We start from the raw sequence: 14997 nt of genomic DNA on the forward strand, positions 1-14997 counted from the left end.
ACATTGTGACTGAGGACGTATTTTAAGTGGAATTGAGCCATGGCTTTTTGGCCTCCATCTTAAATGCTGGACAGTGACCCCACAGGGCAGACGCTCAGATTAGCCCAGTGCCAGCCTCATCCCAGGTGCCCAGGGCATGTTTGTGAGACAGACCTTGAAGATAATCAGAGGAGGCTGTTCACCCAGAGAGCTTGGTGAAGGGTGGGTCCTCTGTCGAGAGCGGCTGCTGGGCAAACTGTCCCAGCGAACCTGCTCTCCTCAGTCCTGGTGCAGCCAGGCTCACAGCCCTGTCGGTGGCCAACCCGGCCAGCCTGGGGAATAGGCAGGCTCAGGTGGTTTTCTGGGAAGTTACCCTAACTGGCAGGTAGGTGACTGAGTTCTCTGTTCCTGGTTGCCCAACTGTCTTCTTGGGAAACTACAAACCAGTTCCGCCCACCTGCTCTTGGAGGGTTTCCCCAGCCCCTGAGCTCCGGGTGGACCCTGGTCCCTTGCCCAGGGAACTGCAAGCCACAGGCTCTGACCTGCTTCTCCCTCAGCTTCCGGCTGGGCAGGAGAGTGCTGACGGGCAGTACTCCCATCTGCCCAGCACGCTTATGTTTGCCCATAGTAATAAGCAGAGGGTTGGTTCATGGGGTGGTAGTATAACTTGCCCAGATATTTCATTTCTATTTTGACTGAATTTACCACGATCCCATTAAACCAAAATTATAATACTTATCCTTTTAACAAAAAGAATAAGGCTATAATTTTTATTTTTCCATGCTTTCACTTCTAATCTCTTCCCACCCAAAACCATACCTTGGAACCTCAAGAATAGGTTTCAGGATCACTTATCGACTCACCCCTGGGTTTGGGTTAAACCCAGCGACTGAGGAACCAGAAACCTAAGTCATTTCCTCCTGAGTCCTTTTACCACCCACTCCTGGATGTGGAAAGACAAGCTCTGAATCTCTCTGTACCTGGAAGTCTTTATTCTTAGAGCAGAATGAAAATACCTGCCCCCTCCTGCAGACAGCAGGTGACAGGTGCTAAAGTGCTCCTGGCCAGTCAGAGGGAAGGTGTGGGACCTTTCCTGTTTCAGATGGTTGGAAGGCCACCGGCTCCTGACCCTCCAGAGCAGTGAGTACTGCCTAGACATGGCCTCCCCACTCCTCTTCCCCACCCCTTCCCAGGCGATGGTCTCTGTGAAGAACACTTTGTCCGGGGAGAGAAAAGTCATCACAAATGGCAGTCATCTTTCCATACTGATTGTCCAGAGAAGCTAGCCTGCCACTGCTCGGGGAGCTGACGTCCACCAAACAGACGCAACGCCAAAGTGACCCCAAGTATAATTCAGAATAAAATCCCGTCTCTGGGAGCATACTCCATGGGCTTTCTCTGCTCCTGCTTCTGCTGGTATCTGGCCTTCTGGTAGAAAATGATGATGACCACGGTGACGATATCGAGAAGAATGACCAGCAGGATGAGCCAAAATGAGTACCCGTAGCTGTGGGTCGTTCCTCCACTAGTGACTGTTGGGTAAAGCTTCTCCAGCAGTTCCCCGGAGAGACGGTTGGACTGTGTGTTCCCCACAAACAGCAGCATGGTCAGGAGAATGAAGGATGCTGGGAAGAGAACAAAGCTCCTAATGACACGATGACACGCTCCTGTTTTGTCATTTGGGGGGAGGGGGTCCCGGGGATTGGACACAAGGGCACTTGACCACTGAGCCACATCCCCAGCCCTGTGTTGTATTTTATTTAGACACACACGCTCTAAGGGTGTTTATTGAGTTTACACTCTTTCAAGTATTTGGGGAGAATATTTTTTAAATATAAGACACAAACTAGGTTCTAGGCACAAAGTGCTGGGGGTATGCCAGGCTGGGTCTGCCCAGGAGCAGATACTCCAGCTCTAGTCCTTCCTGCAGCAGTTGCCCCTGGTCTACCAGGTGACGTGCTTCCTCAGACCCATATGCAGCAAGAAAGCCCAGTGCACCGGCAGATGGGTGACAGCATGCAGCGCGAGTAGGGCAGGAATCTAGAGGGGTCTGAATGGTGGACAGGACTGGGAAAGGTTAAGGGAAGAGCAGCGTGGCAGGCGACAGGAGCAGCAAAGACAGGTGGGCAGCGAGCCCCCACATCCTGGACTGTGATGGCAGAGGTCAGCGGGGTCCTGAGCACTGGGGATGGAGACAGGACCCCTTGCACAGCCTCAGCCGGCTCAGGGGCTTGAATTTCATTCCGCATGACTCAGTGGTTTTGGCCTTTAACCAGGAAGGATGGACAAAAATACAGACCCATGGTTGCTTCCTGATGGCAGGAGGCCACTGCCAAAGGGCTTCTTTTTGAGTCTCAAGTTGATGTAGTAAAGCAGGAGTGGGTGTCCAGTGGAGATGCTGTGGCCACACAGAGAGATTCAGAGCTCGTCTTTCCACATCCACTCAAGACTCAAAAAGCAGCCCTTTAGCAGTGGCCTCACACATGTCTGAGGACATACTGAAACCTGTCCAGTGGTGGGCTGAAGGTGGGCAAACGACATGCATGTGACTCGTTTCTCAACCATGCTGCTGCTGAGAAGGTTTGCAGGGAGGGTCAGGCCCATGGCAAGGCAGGGGAGCCTGGCCCAGGCAGGGTCTGACTGAGATGTGGCCACCAGGGGGATCCCCAGGATCCTCTATCTGCTGGCCCAGGCAACATGCAGAGTGCAGTGGACACCTGGCGTCAGACCCGTCCTGGCGTGCCCCACACGCAGGGAGGTGTCCCAAATGGTCTCCAAAAGGCCCTGATTAGAGAGGTTTGTGCGAGCGGAGCATTTTAACAGTCCCTGATGACAGGCTTCATCCTCAAACAATGGCTTTATTTCTTAATTATTTGTGTGAACAAAAGCCCAGTCCTCTGATGCTCCCCAGCCTCACCTGCCTTAATTGCCCCTCATTTTCCCCTTGTGAAGTTCCTCAGAGGGCTGAATCATGCAGGGGAGGATGCTCCGTGCCTGTCTAGAGCTTTGATCTGCAGAGGAGGAGCAGCCAACCCACTCAGGGCTGACCCGAGTCCCTCTGGAGGTGAGATGCCGGGAGCCCTGGGCTCCACCGCAGCCTCTGGCTGCCTGGCATCTCCAACTACCTGGGACAGAAGAATTTACTGGAGCTAGAGGAAGCCCCAGGGTTGATGCCGAGCTCCTGGAGGCTCAGGGACTCAGGCTTCTGTCCTGGCCTGTCACCCTAGGTCATATGGCCTACTTAGTTGCTTCCTGGGCTCCCTGGTTGAGGCATAAATGTATTTGAAGCAACCAGTCTGTGAGTGTCTCTGGCTCCAACCTTCTCTGAGTGTGTGGTTCTTCCCTGTGTGGCCAGTGCCCGGCCACACCAGGCCAGTGTGCTGCAGAGAGGGTCTTGGGTCACAGAGCACCAGACCATGGAGATGGCACTCCTGCTTCTCTCCATCAGAAACAAGAAAGAAACCCTCTTCCTCCTCTGCCCTGCTGGACCCTGCCCACCATAGGCCAGCCCAGGAGATGTGCACAAACCCAGCCTCCAGGGGTTTGCAGTGCTCCCCTCTGGCCCCAGGGCACAGAGGTGACGGACTCGGGCCCACAGCGACCCAAGGCCAAGGTGCCTGGTGCAGTCTCTATACACAGGCCCTCCTGCAGACTCAGCCTCCTGCAAACTGAGAGTTATTGCTAAATTCTGCAATCCTGCAAGCGGGAAAAAATGTCAGTAGTCCCCAGAGGGCAAACTGAGGGCAAAGTCTGGCTTAGGAAGCTTTGGGACCCAACGTCTGCACAGGGCATTTAGAAGAGCCACAGCTGGCCAGGTCTCCTCCAGCTCCTGTCAGAATGCATTTCAGCTCCTTACACATCAATCTCAGACTGTCTTCCCACCCACCTCGCAGCCTGTGTGTGTGTGTGTGTGTGTGTGTGTGTGTGTGTGTGTGTGAAGTCTCTAGAGATAGAAGAAGTGAGCGGGGCTGAGGGGAAGCTCTCCGCTCCTATTTCCATGTTTCCTCTACAAACACACATGGGGCCTCTGACATGTGCAAAGTCAGCTTGTGCCCAGCTGAGGAGGCGAGGGCACCAGGGGCTGCAGCCTTGTGGAAGCAGGCTGCCAGGCCTACAGTGCGACGCCCAAGTGTGGCCACAGCATCTCCACTGGGAACCCACTCCTGCTTCTCCTCCAGGAACCCACTGGTCCTCCCCAACGAGCCCCTGGGGATGGAGAAGGGACCATCCCGACCCCAGCTCCAGAGTCAGGTGTCCTTGGCCAGTTGATGAACACTTACGTGAATTCAACCCTGCTGGCTACAGAGGCTGGCCTAGGATACTCTCTGGGCCCAGGATACCCTCTTGACCATTGGGAACCCGTAGGTCTTTCCTCGTGAGGTGCTGCTGCCAGAGCCACCTGACCCTTGTGAGAGCAGACTGGCTGTGCCAGGACTGAGCAAATGCTGGGAATCAGAGGGGGCAAAGGAGACAGACAGCACTCTGAGGACTCAGGCTGAGACCCGAACCCAGCCATGCCAAAGCCTCTGTTTCCCTAAGATTCTCAGCTGCTTGAGGAGGAATAAAAGTGCTTTCCCTTTCCCCAGTGAGGAGGTCCAGGGTTGCCTGGCTCGGCTGGCTGAGGCGAGCTGCAGTCACAGCAGCAGCTGGGGCCAGGGCCCTGGCTTCGGGTGAGTATGTCTAGGTTTGCACCAAGTCCTTTCCCTTTTGGTGCTCAGCCCCCTCTGAGAGGCCACAGCGATGACCATTCTGCAGGCTGCTGTCCCTGGCCCCAAGTGTGCGCCACGAAGCTGGGGACTTGTTTTGACCCCTAGGTAACAACAGCACGGAAGGAAAGAGCCAGTTGTGTATGGATGTTGCCAGGCCAGCCTGACCCGAGAGCTCGGAGCTGAGGCTAGCCTGTCATGTGGCCATGTGCCCTAGTCTTCCTGGACAGGTAGCCCCTGTCATCCTGGCTTACTGCTTAGAAGTCCCCAGAAGCTTTTTCCCTCTTCCTGCCACTTGCACTGTGCTGGGGCTGACTGGTGGCCTGGACCCCTGGTCCAGGGACCTCCAGCGGGAACTTCAGTGTCCTCGGCAGGTGTGCCAACCATGCCAACCTGCACAGGAAGGGCTTTTCTCTCCTCTCATTTCTGGTGTAGCCAAGGCATGGAGACATGAGCTCCTTCCAGCCACCTATGCCAGGCAGTGGTAAGATGGCCTTCCACAGAAGGACAGGAGGAAGCTGCCCATGGTTCTCCTCTGAGGCTTCCAGACACCTCAATATCCAGAGCATCTTTCCTATGCTTGGGTCTCGGGCCCATGTCAAGATGCACCCGAAGCCCCCTTTGGTCCCCCAGAGGGATGACCTTTGCTCCCTAGCCCAGTTCTGCTGGAGGACAGAGGAAGGTAGCAGAGGAGCCTGCTGTCTGGCAGGGCAAGGCCTCAGAGGAAGGTGGGACAGGACAAAGAGACCCTCCACTGGCCCTGGCCCAGCTCCAGGCAGCTGTGGCAGCTACAGCAACCTGGAAAACACAGCAAGAGTCCAAAGTGCCATGAGGCAGAGCCAGGACCCACTTCCCATCTGGGCTCCCTCTGCCATCCCACGCCCGACCATGAAGCAGACCAGACCTCCTGGCAACACCGCAGCAGCCCAGGACTCAGGTAGCCTGCAAGGAGGGAGTCGGCCCAGAGGCTCCTAAATGACACCATGATAGCTCAGTGGCACAACGACACAAATGTGTCATCTCAGGAGCCCAACTTGACTGGTTAAGTGGAGGCCAGAGGGGAGTAAATAAGCGTGTGTGTGTGTGTGTGTGTGTGTGTACACGCGCACACGTGCACCTATGTACATGTGTACATACACATACATGTGTGCACATGTGCTTGTGTATACGCAATGGGATTTTTGGCATGCATATACTTCTGCAAACCCCTGGAGGCTGGGTTTGTGCACATTCTCCTGGGCTGGCCTATGGTGGGCAGGGTCCAGCAGGGCAGAGGAGGAAGTGGGTTTCTTTCTTGTTTCTGATGGAGAGAAGCAGGAGTGCCATCTCCATGGTCTGGTGCTCTGTGACCCAAGACCCTCTTGGGTCCAAACCTGCCTGGTTTGGAGTCGGCACACAGCAGGAGCCCAGTGAGTGCTCTCTTGACTTAAGTGTGCTTTATGTGACTCAAGGTGAGATTCTCAAGAGCAAAGGTGGCTCACGTTGCCGTTGTCACGCCCTCTCTTCACCTCCCTTCTTGCTATTTGCCAGAGCATTGGAAACAGAATTCTACATCCAGAGGTGCTGTAAGTACCCCACCACAGACCAGGGACACACTAACTCCTGTCACCACCATGTGACCTGTGTGTCCATGTGTGTGAGGGAGAGAGGCTGAGATGGAGACTAGAAGGGTGCGGTTTCCATGGAGCGCAGAGACTTCTGGGGATACTCACCACCAAGTCCATTCCAGGTGTACACCCCTGTCGGGCCCAGGAACGTCTGGTAGGGGTTGCTGATGCTGTTGTAGAAGGTAAAGCCCGAACTCAGCAGCGAAGTGGACAAGCTGAGGACCAGGAACAGGATGGCCACCAAATGCAGAGTTTTTTGGGAAGAATTGTTCAATATCCCTAAAACTAAAACAATGTTTGGTGAGTGCAGAGCACAGAGGGCAGAAGCCAGCCAGCCGGGCGCTCCTCCACCTCCCCCCACCACAGGTATTTGGGCTGGTGACGTCAGATGTCAGAGTAGCTATGCACTTTAAGTCCTGTATAAACAAGACCACATTCCTCCCTGAATGCCAGTTGTTTTCTCCGTGCTTGACTGCAGATAACTGGACATTTCTCCTGATTCTTAAGTTCCTTGGCAGTGTCCTGAATACCTGCGACCTTCCGTCACTGATGCTGGCCTCACATTCTTGCAGTGGGATTTATGGCACTTTCATCATGAGCACACCTTGGGCTCTAAGCACTGCCCCTACTTTCTTTTGAAGATACTTAAAGGGTTGGTCACACCTGTGTGCAGCCAGGTCCCCATACACCTTGTGGCTTTGCAGGAAATCCAGTGAGAGGGAAGGCTAGGAGGAAGGGGGAATGGAGGTCACTAGGGGGAGGGATCCCAAGGCTAGCAGTGGAGGCAGGAAGGACACCTGATGGCACAAACCAGCGTGCTTGTTGGCCCTGGGCCCAGACTCCAGTACCCTGGAGCCGGAGAGGCCTGAAGGCCATGGGGCTCCAATACTGGAGGAGGCTGGGAGATAGGCCCCTGGGTGAGCCTTCGCATCTCTCCAAGACCCCTCCTAGCTGCATCTATCCTGGGTGCACAGGGACCCCAGGTGTGGACTTGTACAGGAAAGGACCCCTGGGCCATGCACCACAGGGTCTTCACAGCTTCTGACCACCAGCAGCCATCCTCCCTGGCCTCGGTCTCCTCCAGCTGCCTCTTTGCTATGACACAAGCGACTGACTGGGCAGCCCACACCATACGTCCAGTCACTCATCCCCTCCTTCCCTGAGCAGATGACCCCACTTTAAATTCAGGGTTACAGGAAGGCCTATGGAAAAAATGACTTGGGAAAGATTTCAGAGCTGAGAGCAACACACTAAGAAAACCACAGGGAATTGCCAGGTACCAGAGCCGGGGCGGGGCAGGGTGGGTGGCAAGTAAATCCTCCTTCCCTTCGGGCTCCCCAGGGCCCCGTGGAGAGAGCCTGGAGACTCTCACACCTGTAGCTCAGCACAGCTTTAGAGAACAGAGAGCAGCTGGGCTACATAAGGTTCCTGTTTCCAGGGCTGTGTATGCCTAGGGCTCCAGGGAGGGGCTGCTGGAACCTGTTCCAGCCTCCACGAGGGGACATCCTCTCTCTACCCCTGCACTGCCTCAATTACTGAAAATTCTTCATTGTGTTGAGCCCAAATCTGCTTCCCCACAGCTTTGTCCAGGGGCCCAGATTGTCCCCATGAAAACAAAAGTGCACTGCCCCCTCCTGCCTGGCAGCCCCCCCAAGTGTTTGAGGAGGGGTGAACACTGACGTCATCGACAGCCACCTCCTGGAGGGGCTTTGTCAGTGTCCCTCTGCACGAACTTCACGCCCACTGTTGATCAGGGTGTGCTGACGACAACAGATCGGGCATTCTTCTTGGGCAGGAGCAGGTCCTCACCCTAGTTTGGGACATCTTAAACTAGTTTGGACAGTCCATTTGATCGCCTTTTATATATATAACTTTGGCTTTTTAATCAGCAGTGCCCTGTGAGGGAGGCAAGTTTCCTGCCACTGGGCAGACAGTGGGCATAAGAGAGCTGCGGCCAGCAAGTCCGCAGCTGGACATCTGAGACAGGCCCTCAGAGGCGGGTGGCAGAGTGATCTTACTGTAAAGACCCTCATGGGAAGAGAGAAGGTGGCCCAGGGGCGGGGGTCCTGGTGGTCTGTGGCTGAGCCCTGAGCAAGGAGCTGCTGTAGACAGGGAGCAGGAGAGGCTGGGGGCGGCGGTGAGCAGTAACAGGAGACACCGGCAGAAAGGAGAGGGGGACATGGAAGTGAGAAAGGGCAGGAAAGAGAGTCAGAGGGGAAAGGGAGGCAGGGACCCTGGGTGTTGCCCACAGCCACATGTCCCTTGTGAACCCAGGGAGAAGGGAGCAGAGCTGACGTGGACGATGACCTCACCCTCCTGGGCTAGAGAACACCTCACTCCCCAGCTGGGCCTGGGAGCTAAGTTCAGCTCACAGAGACACTCCCACCACCGTGTCCTCCGCCATGAGGGCGCTGCTCTGTGCTTTCCCATGGTGATCCCTGGCACAGGTGGTAAGATCCTCGGCACCACCTTCTCTGCCCTGCACTTAAGCAAGGGCTCTAAGAGTGGGTCAGACTTAGAGTGCAGTCAGGCCATGACCCCCTGTGGTGGCGCCAGGTGGGCAGGTCTGAGGGGCCAGGCCTCAGGGCCAGGGGCCACCTGGGCAGGGCTACACCTGTCCCTGACCTTAGCTGAGTCTCTTGCCTCTTTCTCCCACCTTTCATGGGATGTCGTGTTTGTTCTAACTTAGCATACACCTGTCACCTGTTGTGAAACGAGAGGAAAGTGACCTCAGAGGAGGAGCAGGAAGAGCAAGGCGGTCACACCTAGCCAGAGGTACAGGTCAGGCCCTTCGTGTGTTAGTGCCTCATCTCTGTTAAGGTGGGGTCACTTCCCATTCCATGCAAAGCAGCTTTCTCAAGGGGAAACTTGGGGATCCCACCAGAAGTTGGAAGAGACATAGGAGCCCGCTCTTTGGCAAAATTTGAGAGCCAAAGAAATAATTTGAACACTCAATATAAAACAGAAGCTTCAGTGTGAAAAACATGTCTTATGTCCCAGACACTCGAGGTGCCCTGAAGTATTTTTCTGCTTTGCACACTTAATAAAAAGCAGTAAATGTTCATTCATAAATGGTTAACATTCCATTTTTTCAGCATAAATCAGGAAGTGACAGTAGGGGCAGCTCTTTTCTTTGAGTTTTGGTAGGAATTGGTAGATGTGATCTTCAAAAGAGTCAACTTGGAGCTGTTGGCTCCTACTTTCCCATGTATTAAGGGGACAGTTCGTCTTAATGTTAACTGCTGCTGCATGGTGAAATTGCTCCTCAGCATCCTGAATTCCCTGCCACCCAGGTATGACGGCTGTGTCTCCCTTCCAGTTCCTGCCTCAGAACTCAGACAATGAAAGCAGAAAATGCAGCAAAAGTTAGCAAGAGTGGAATGGCAACCAACCTCCCACATCTGACAGCTGCTCTCTGCTATGGAATTCGCAAACACATGCCGTTCTTTTCCTTTCTTTGAGGGGCAAGCATTGAATCAGGAAAGCCACCTCACAATTGGAACTAATTGCCCTGATTCTGGAAACCCCCGGAAAGAGGCCAGGAACACACAGCCACAGAGGGGAGTGCCGGCCCACAGGCCCCACAGCTGGGAGGCAGGACTGGGCTGCTGGCTGGTGGAGCAAGGGACAAAACCAGTGGCACTGGACATCCGGCTCCCTATGCAGGGATGGTTGACCCCTTCAGGCCCACTTGCCACCTGCCTTTCTGGTTTTCTGTAAGTCCTTGGACACTGCGGGGAAGTGCCAGTGGCCGGGTAGGTGGGTGGGCACACCAGACCTCCCCTCCCTCTCAAACACTGGCCACTAGGGGCCTGATCAGGGCATCTTCTGAATCTGTGGACAAGAGGGCAACCCTGGAAGGGGTTGTGATGCCAACAGATCTCAGAGCATGACTCAGACCCTCGTGGTGGGTGGCCTCTGGTGCCCGCCTCTAGGAAAGTTGCCAGGGCTGTCTTGAGAGAAGGGTGGCTGAGCCCTGCAGGACACCTGTGTCCTATCCTCTCCCCGCTTCAACATGGTTACATTTCTGAGGGCAAATGACAAGTAGCTCTTCTCCAGGGAAGTGCCCCTGTGTGAGGGCACAGGTGTGTGGGGTGGCAGGCAGATGTCTGCATGTGTTCCGTAGACATCGACTTCATTTCTTCTTCTCTTTGCAATCAACCGGCTTTTGCAGCATATTTGTTTTCCTAATTTTTTAAAATATTTTTATTTATTTTTATGTGGTGCTGAGGATCAGACCCAGTGCCTCTCACGTGTGAGGCGGGCGCTCTACCACTGAGCTACAGCCCCAGCCCATTCCGAGTTATTTTTATCTTTGTTGATCTCCTGGGAACAATGGGGTTGGTGGAGACTGACAGGCACAGAGGCCAGATGGGGGTGACGTTCCTACAGAGTATGGTTGGTCATTGACTCAAGGGCAGCATGAGGGCCAGTGGGTCCTGATGCCTTCTTCCAGCCTATGTGGGTTCATTTTCAAGGTTGCATCTAGAGCTATTCCCAATAAGCTAGTTTAACTTTAAGCACTGGAGCTTGAAGCAAGGCCCAGCATAACAGTGTAAGTGTCCCTCCTAGCATCTGGCCATGGCGAGGCTGCGGTCATCACCAGATTTAGAATTGCTTGGTCTTAGGCATCTGGGAGGGATTATTAAGACCAGCAGACCAGGGACCAACCGACTCCCTGAGATCCCTGTCAAGCAGGGTTTCTTTGCCAGTGTCCAGGTGATTCCACCTCTAGCCTCAGCGACTCAGTGTCCTTGCAATGCAAGTGCTCCAAGTGCCACATACCTACTGCTCAAACCATTCTTGGGACCAAGAATAAAGGTCCAGTGCCACACGAACAGAATGTCTTTCACAAAAACTTTTTCTGTCAAAATGATTCTGTAAAAATATATGTTCTGGACGGCATGTAGGCTGGGTGACATCTGAAATGACCCCATGCTCTACATGTGAGTGACTCACTTTGTCATTATTGCCAGGGCGAGGAAATATTATACATTACACCCATTGACCACTAATGACATTTTCAAAAACCAAAGTCAAAGAAATGACTTCTTTTAGATTTTTTATTTTTGCATAACACACAAGATCCAAACCAAGGAGAAGGCACATGACCATGAGTGTGAGCCTGTGTCCTCCTGTTCTCCAGGTTTTCAGGGTTCTGTCCCCAAGGAGTCTGTAGAGCCATATCCCCCACCCAACTCCTTGCTTTTGTGGAGACCTGCACTCACCACAACCCTGCAGTTAGAGCAGGTGTTGAATTTAACTGGTTGAGTTCAATTCTTCTGCCTTGAGTGGTGAGCCCTCCCAGGAGGAGCTGTGTGCAAATCCTGTCAGAATCCCAGGCCTCACTGTATGGCAACTGCTCAGCGGAGGTCTTTTGACTGAATCCCAGGCCTCACTGTATGGCAACTGCTCGGGGAAGGTCTTTTGACTGAAATGAGGTATCCAGAAGTTCTGGAGTCGCAAGATGATCTGTTCATCTTAAAGGACCTGTCACTTCTCATCTGGATGTTGGGCAAACTAGGGCACATCCAGTCAACCTGACCTCCTGGACAGTCCAGCTACACCATGGAGGACTTCCTTCCTGGTCTGACCGGTTATTTTCCCTATCAGTTGCCTATTGTGGGCTGAATTATTATGGCACTCTGCAGTCAGACATCTTTAATATCAAAATCTGCAGCTCAAATTGGCACACTATGATAGGTTCTATGCAGAAATGTGGCACAGCTTGGTGATTATCACTATTCCTAAAGGGTTTTCAGTGTGAGCTGGAATTAGCTAAGAAGCTGACATTAACCTGACAAAGTTAACCTCCCCAGTGGAACGTCTGTCCCCCCAGAGCAGGACAGCGGTGTTGATACAGATTTTATTTTGCTGCTGCTGGTTGGTTTCTGATTTGAAATAAGCGCCAGGCAGCCAAGACAAGCAGTGGGAGGGGCTGTGGCGTCTCACATAGAGACTGTGGTGCTGCTCTCTGGGGAGCACCAGGCACCATTAGCAGTGGAACACCAAGGAAGGTCTTCTAGAGACTTCTTCCTCGCTGAGAGAGTTGTCAAAGTTTCCGTAATTAAGGCAGTCATCTTTGATGAAGACCCCCCTGGGCTGTGAGGGTCCTTAAATGTCAGCAGGGCAAGTGTGCAGCACCCTCACCCACTGGGTGGCAGTTCATCTAGAGCGTGGCAGGGGGACAGTGACACTGGGAGGATCCTGGAGACCCCTGGACAGAGTGGAAGAGAGCCAGGCAAAGGAGAAGCAGATATTCCCCTTCCTGCTCCCCACTGGGGGCTGACCCTCAGAGACCCTCCCAACTCTGCCCCCAACATGGCTCCCAGGGCTCTGCCCCAGGCCCATCCTGCCTTGGTCTCCTCTGGGCCTCCCTGGTGGCCAAGAGTCAGGGCTTCCACTGGGATCATTGATCTCAAATTGGAACCAACTAGTTCTAAACAGGCATCATATAAAAACCAAAAATTTGTAGATTTTGTCTCTTATTTAATTTTTTATGTGTCTAGAGATTCAGAAACTACTTCCCTTTTCATTTTGAAAATGGTACTCACATAACTAAAAATATGACTGAATTACTGACATCTGAACTTCTAACTGCTGTAGAGCAAATGCTCCTGGTCCCTCTGGGAAGCTGCTGAATGCCAGGGGAGAGGGGACTTTTATAACACCTGGAAGACAGGCCTGTGACTGGGACACACAACCACATGGCTTTGGACTTAAGGGAATCACTTCATTAACAAAGTCATAAGCAGGGCTGGGGATATAGCTCAGTTGGTAGAGTGCTTGCCTCACATGTTCAAGGCCCCAGGTTCAATCCTCAGCAACACACACACACACACACACACACACACACACACACACACAGTCATAAGCGAACTAGAGCCAGAACCTAAACACTGTCTTTGTATAAGGTTGAAAATGACAGATATCTAAAAGCTAAAAGTTAATAATTGCAAAATACCTGCTAATGCCTCTTTAATATCTGTATGTATCACTGTTCAAAATGAAGTTCTCTTCTGTATTATACAATTTACAGATGTAGTTCTAAAATTTTAAAAACATAATGGTAGTTATCAAATTTCAAAAGTCAAGTAGCCAAATCAACTTATTATTCTCAACAAATGTAATTTTAAACCTATTGAGAGGAAGGCATTATTATATGAGAAATTAGGAAAAAATAGGGGTTCCTATAAAATACACAATTAATAGAATCAGTGGAAATTAAATGTTATTTCCAACAAAAGATACTTTGAAGACAAGAATGTAAATTCAAATTGGTTTAAGAAACGAAGCTGAGAAGTAGGAACAGAGGTGGAGTGTTTTCCATTTTATTTTTTCCCTATCATGTTATTTAGGAAGTGCTGGACAGAGGTTGTTGCCCAACTCAAAACCCATCGTCAATTCAGTTAAAATGCGGTTACTACTGGCGATCGAACACCAGAGTGTCCCTATATATATTTACTGAAGTATTATCATTGCTTAATTGTTGACTTAACAGTAAACTTGGCACCGTCCACACACAGCCACTGCTAGAATGACAGACTGTTGCAATGAAAGACACAGCCAGAACTCAGGAAGTAGAAACAACAATACAGTGAATTCTCAAAATTAAGAAGTAGGCTTGATCTTCAGCCTCACTCAGCACGTACAAGGCAGTTATTTTCAAGTGGTTACTTGGCCCAAACACAGAATGACATGGATCTTAATTCATACTGTACCATTCACATTAGCTCATCATTACCTTCAAAGTCTTTGTCTGGTTCTGTAAGTCCTTGATCAATTTCTTGAGTGCTCCTGCCACGAAAAAGACCATAGGTGATGGTGACGCTGCCGTTGGAGATGGAGTCTGTGATGCCAACTGTACTGGTGATCCATGCTTGGGTCCCCAGCATCGAGCAGATTACAATGACGGACCCCAGGCTTGTGAGAAAGCCAGACAAGAACATCAAGGTTTTCTGTGCAGTCGGCATTTTTTCAGGGAAATAATTTCCCTAGGGTAAAAGAATAAATATCTGCTTATAAGATTTACGGACCTTATCATTTGGAGTCCAGTGTTAGAAATGGAGTCCAATGATTTGCTGTGGAATAGAAAACCTCGCTCTCCCAAAGGAGGTTGTGCTGCTGGACGTTGAACCCTGGGCCTGGTCATAAAGCTCAGCAGAGCCCGGACTTTGGTCTGGAGTAAGAGGTTACCATGGCTGCAGCCAACCAGCATGAACAGGGGTAGCACAGTCTCCAAGGACTTCCTCAATCATTTGATTAATTTATAGTCCTTCGTCATTGGAAGTCAGCTCAGTCTGCCATGTCAGGACAGAATTGCAATTCCTAAGTAATGAGACAACACTTTACCCCTAAAGTGCTGGCGACTCCAGCAGCCACCAGCATAAAGCCCCACTCCTTCAAGAAGTGCCTCACGGGGGAGTGATCTCTCCCTACCACTGCTCCCAAGAGGGACCCTAAGGAGGTTAGTTAGGACTTTGTCAAAGGTCCTGTGGGGTCACACCTCCTTACCTTTACACCTTCTCAGGGAGGTGTGTCTTTCAAATTTCCTCTTCCAAACTCGATGGTATCTGCATGCTATTTAAATGATAACTGGAGAGGTTTTGCTTTAGTGTTCTGGTGCAGGCAGCTCAGAACACTCTCGCTCAGGGCTTTTCCCTTGTGTCCTCTCTGCTGAGTGGTTAATAGTCTCTAAAAGGTCA

General features: G+C 52.0%; 1 protein-coding gene across 1 annotated transcript; it reads right to left on the reverse strand.

Moving 5' to 3' along the window:
• Positions 1-1332: 1332 nt before the first annotated feature.
• Positions 1333-14265, reverse strand: CLRN3 (clarin 3; the record flags this gene model as incomplete). The annotated part of the gene is made up of 3 exons (XM_081268397.1): positions 1333-1604; positions 6398-6577; positions 14037-14265. 3 exons carry the CDS (start codon positions 14263-14265, stop codon positions 1333-1335), a joined length of 681 nt encoding a protein of 226 aa, XP_081124523.1.
• Between the last annotated feature and the right edge of the window lie 732 nt (positions 14266-14997).

The sequence above is a fragment of the Spermophilus citellus genome (genome assembly GCF_964194105.1).
Source record: "Spermophilus citellus genome assembly, chromosome: 15".
In the NCBI taxonomy this organism is placed as follows: domain Eukaryota; kingdom Metazoa; phylum Chordata; class Mammalia; order Rodentia; family Sciuridae; genus Spermophilus; species Spermophilus citellus.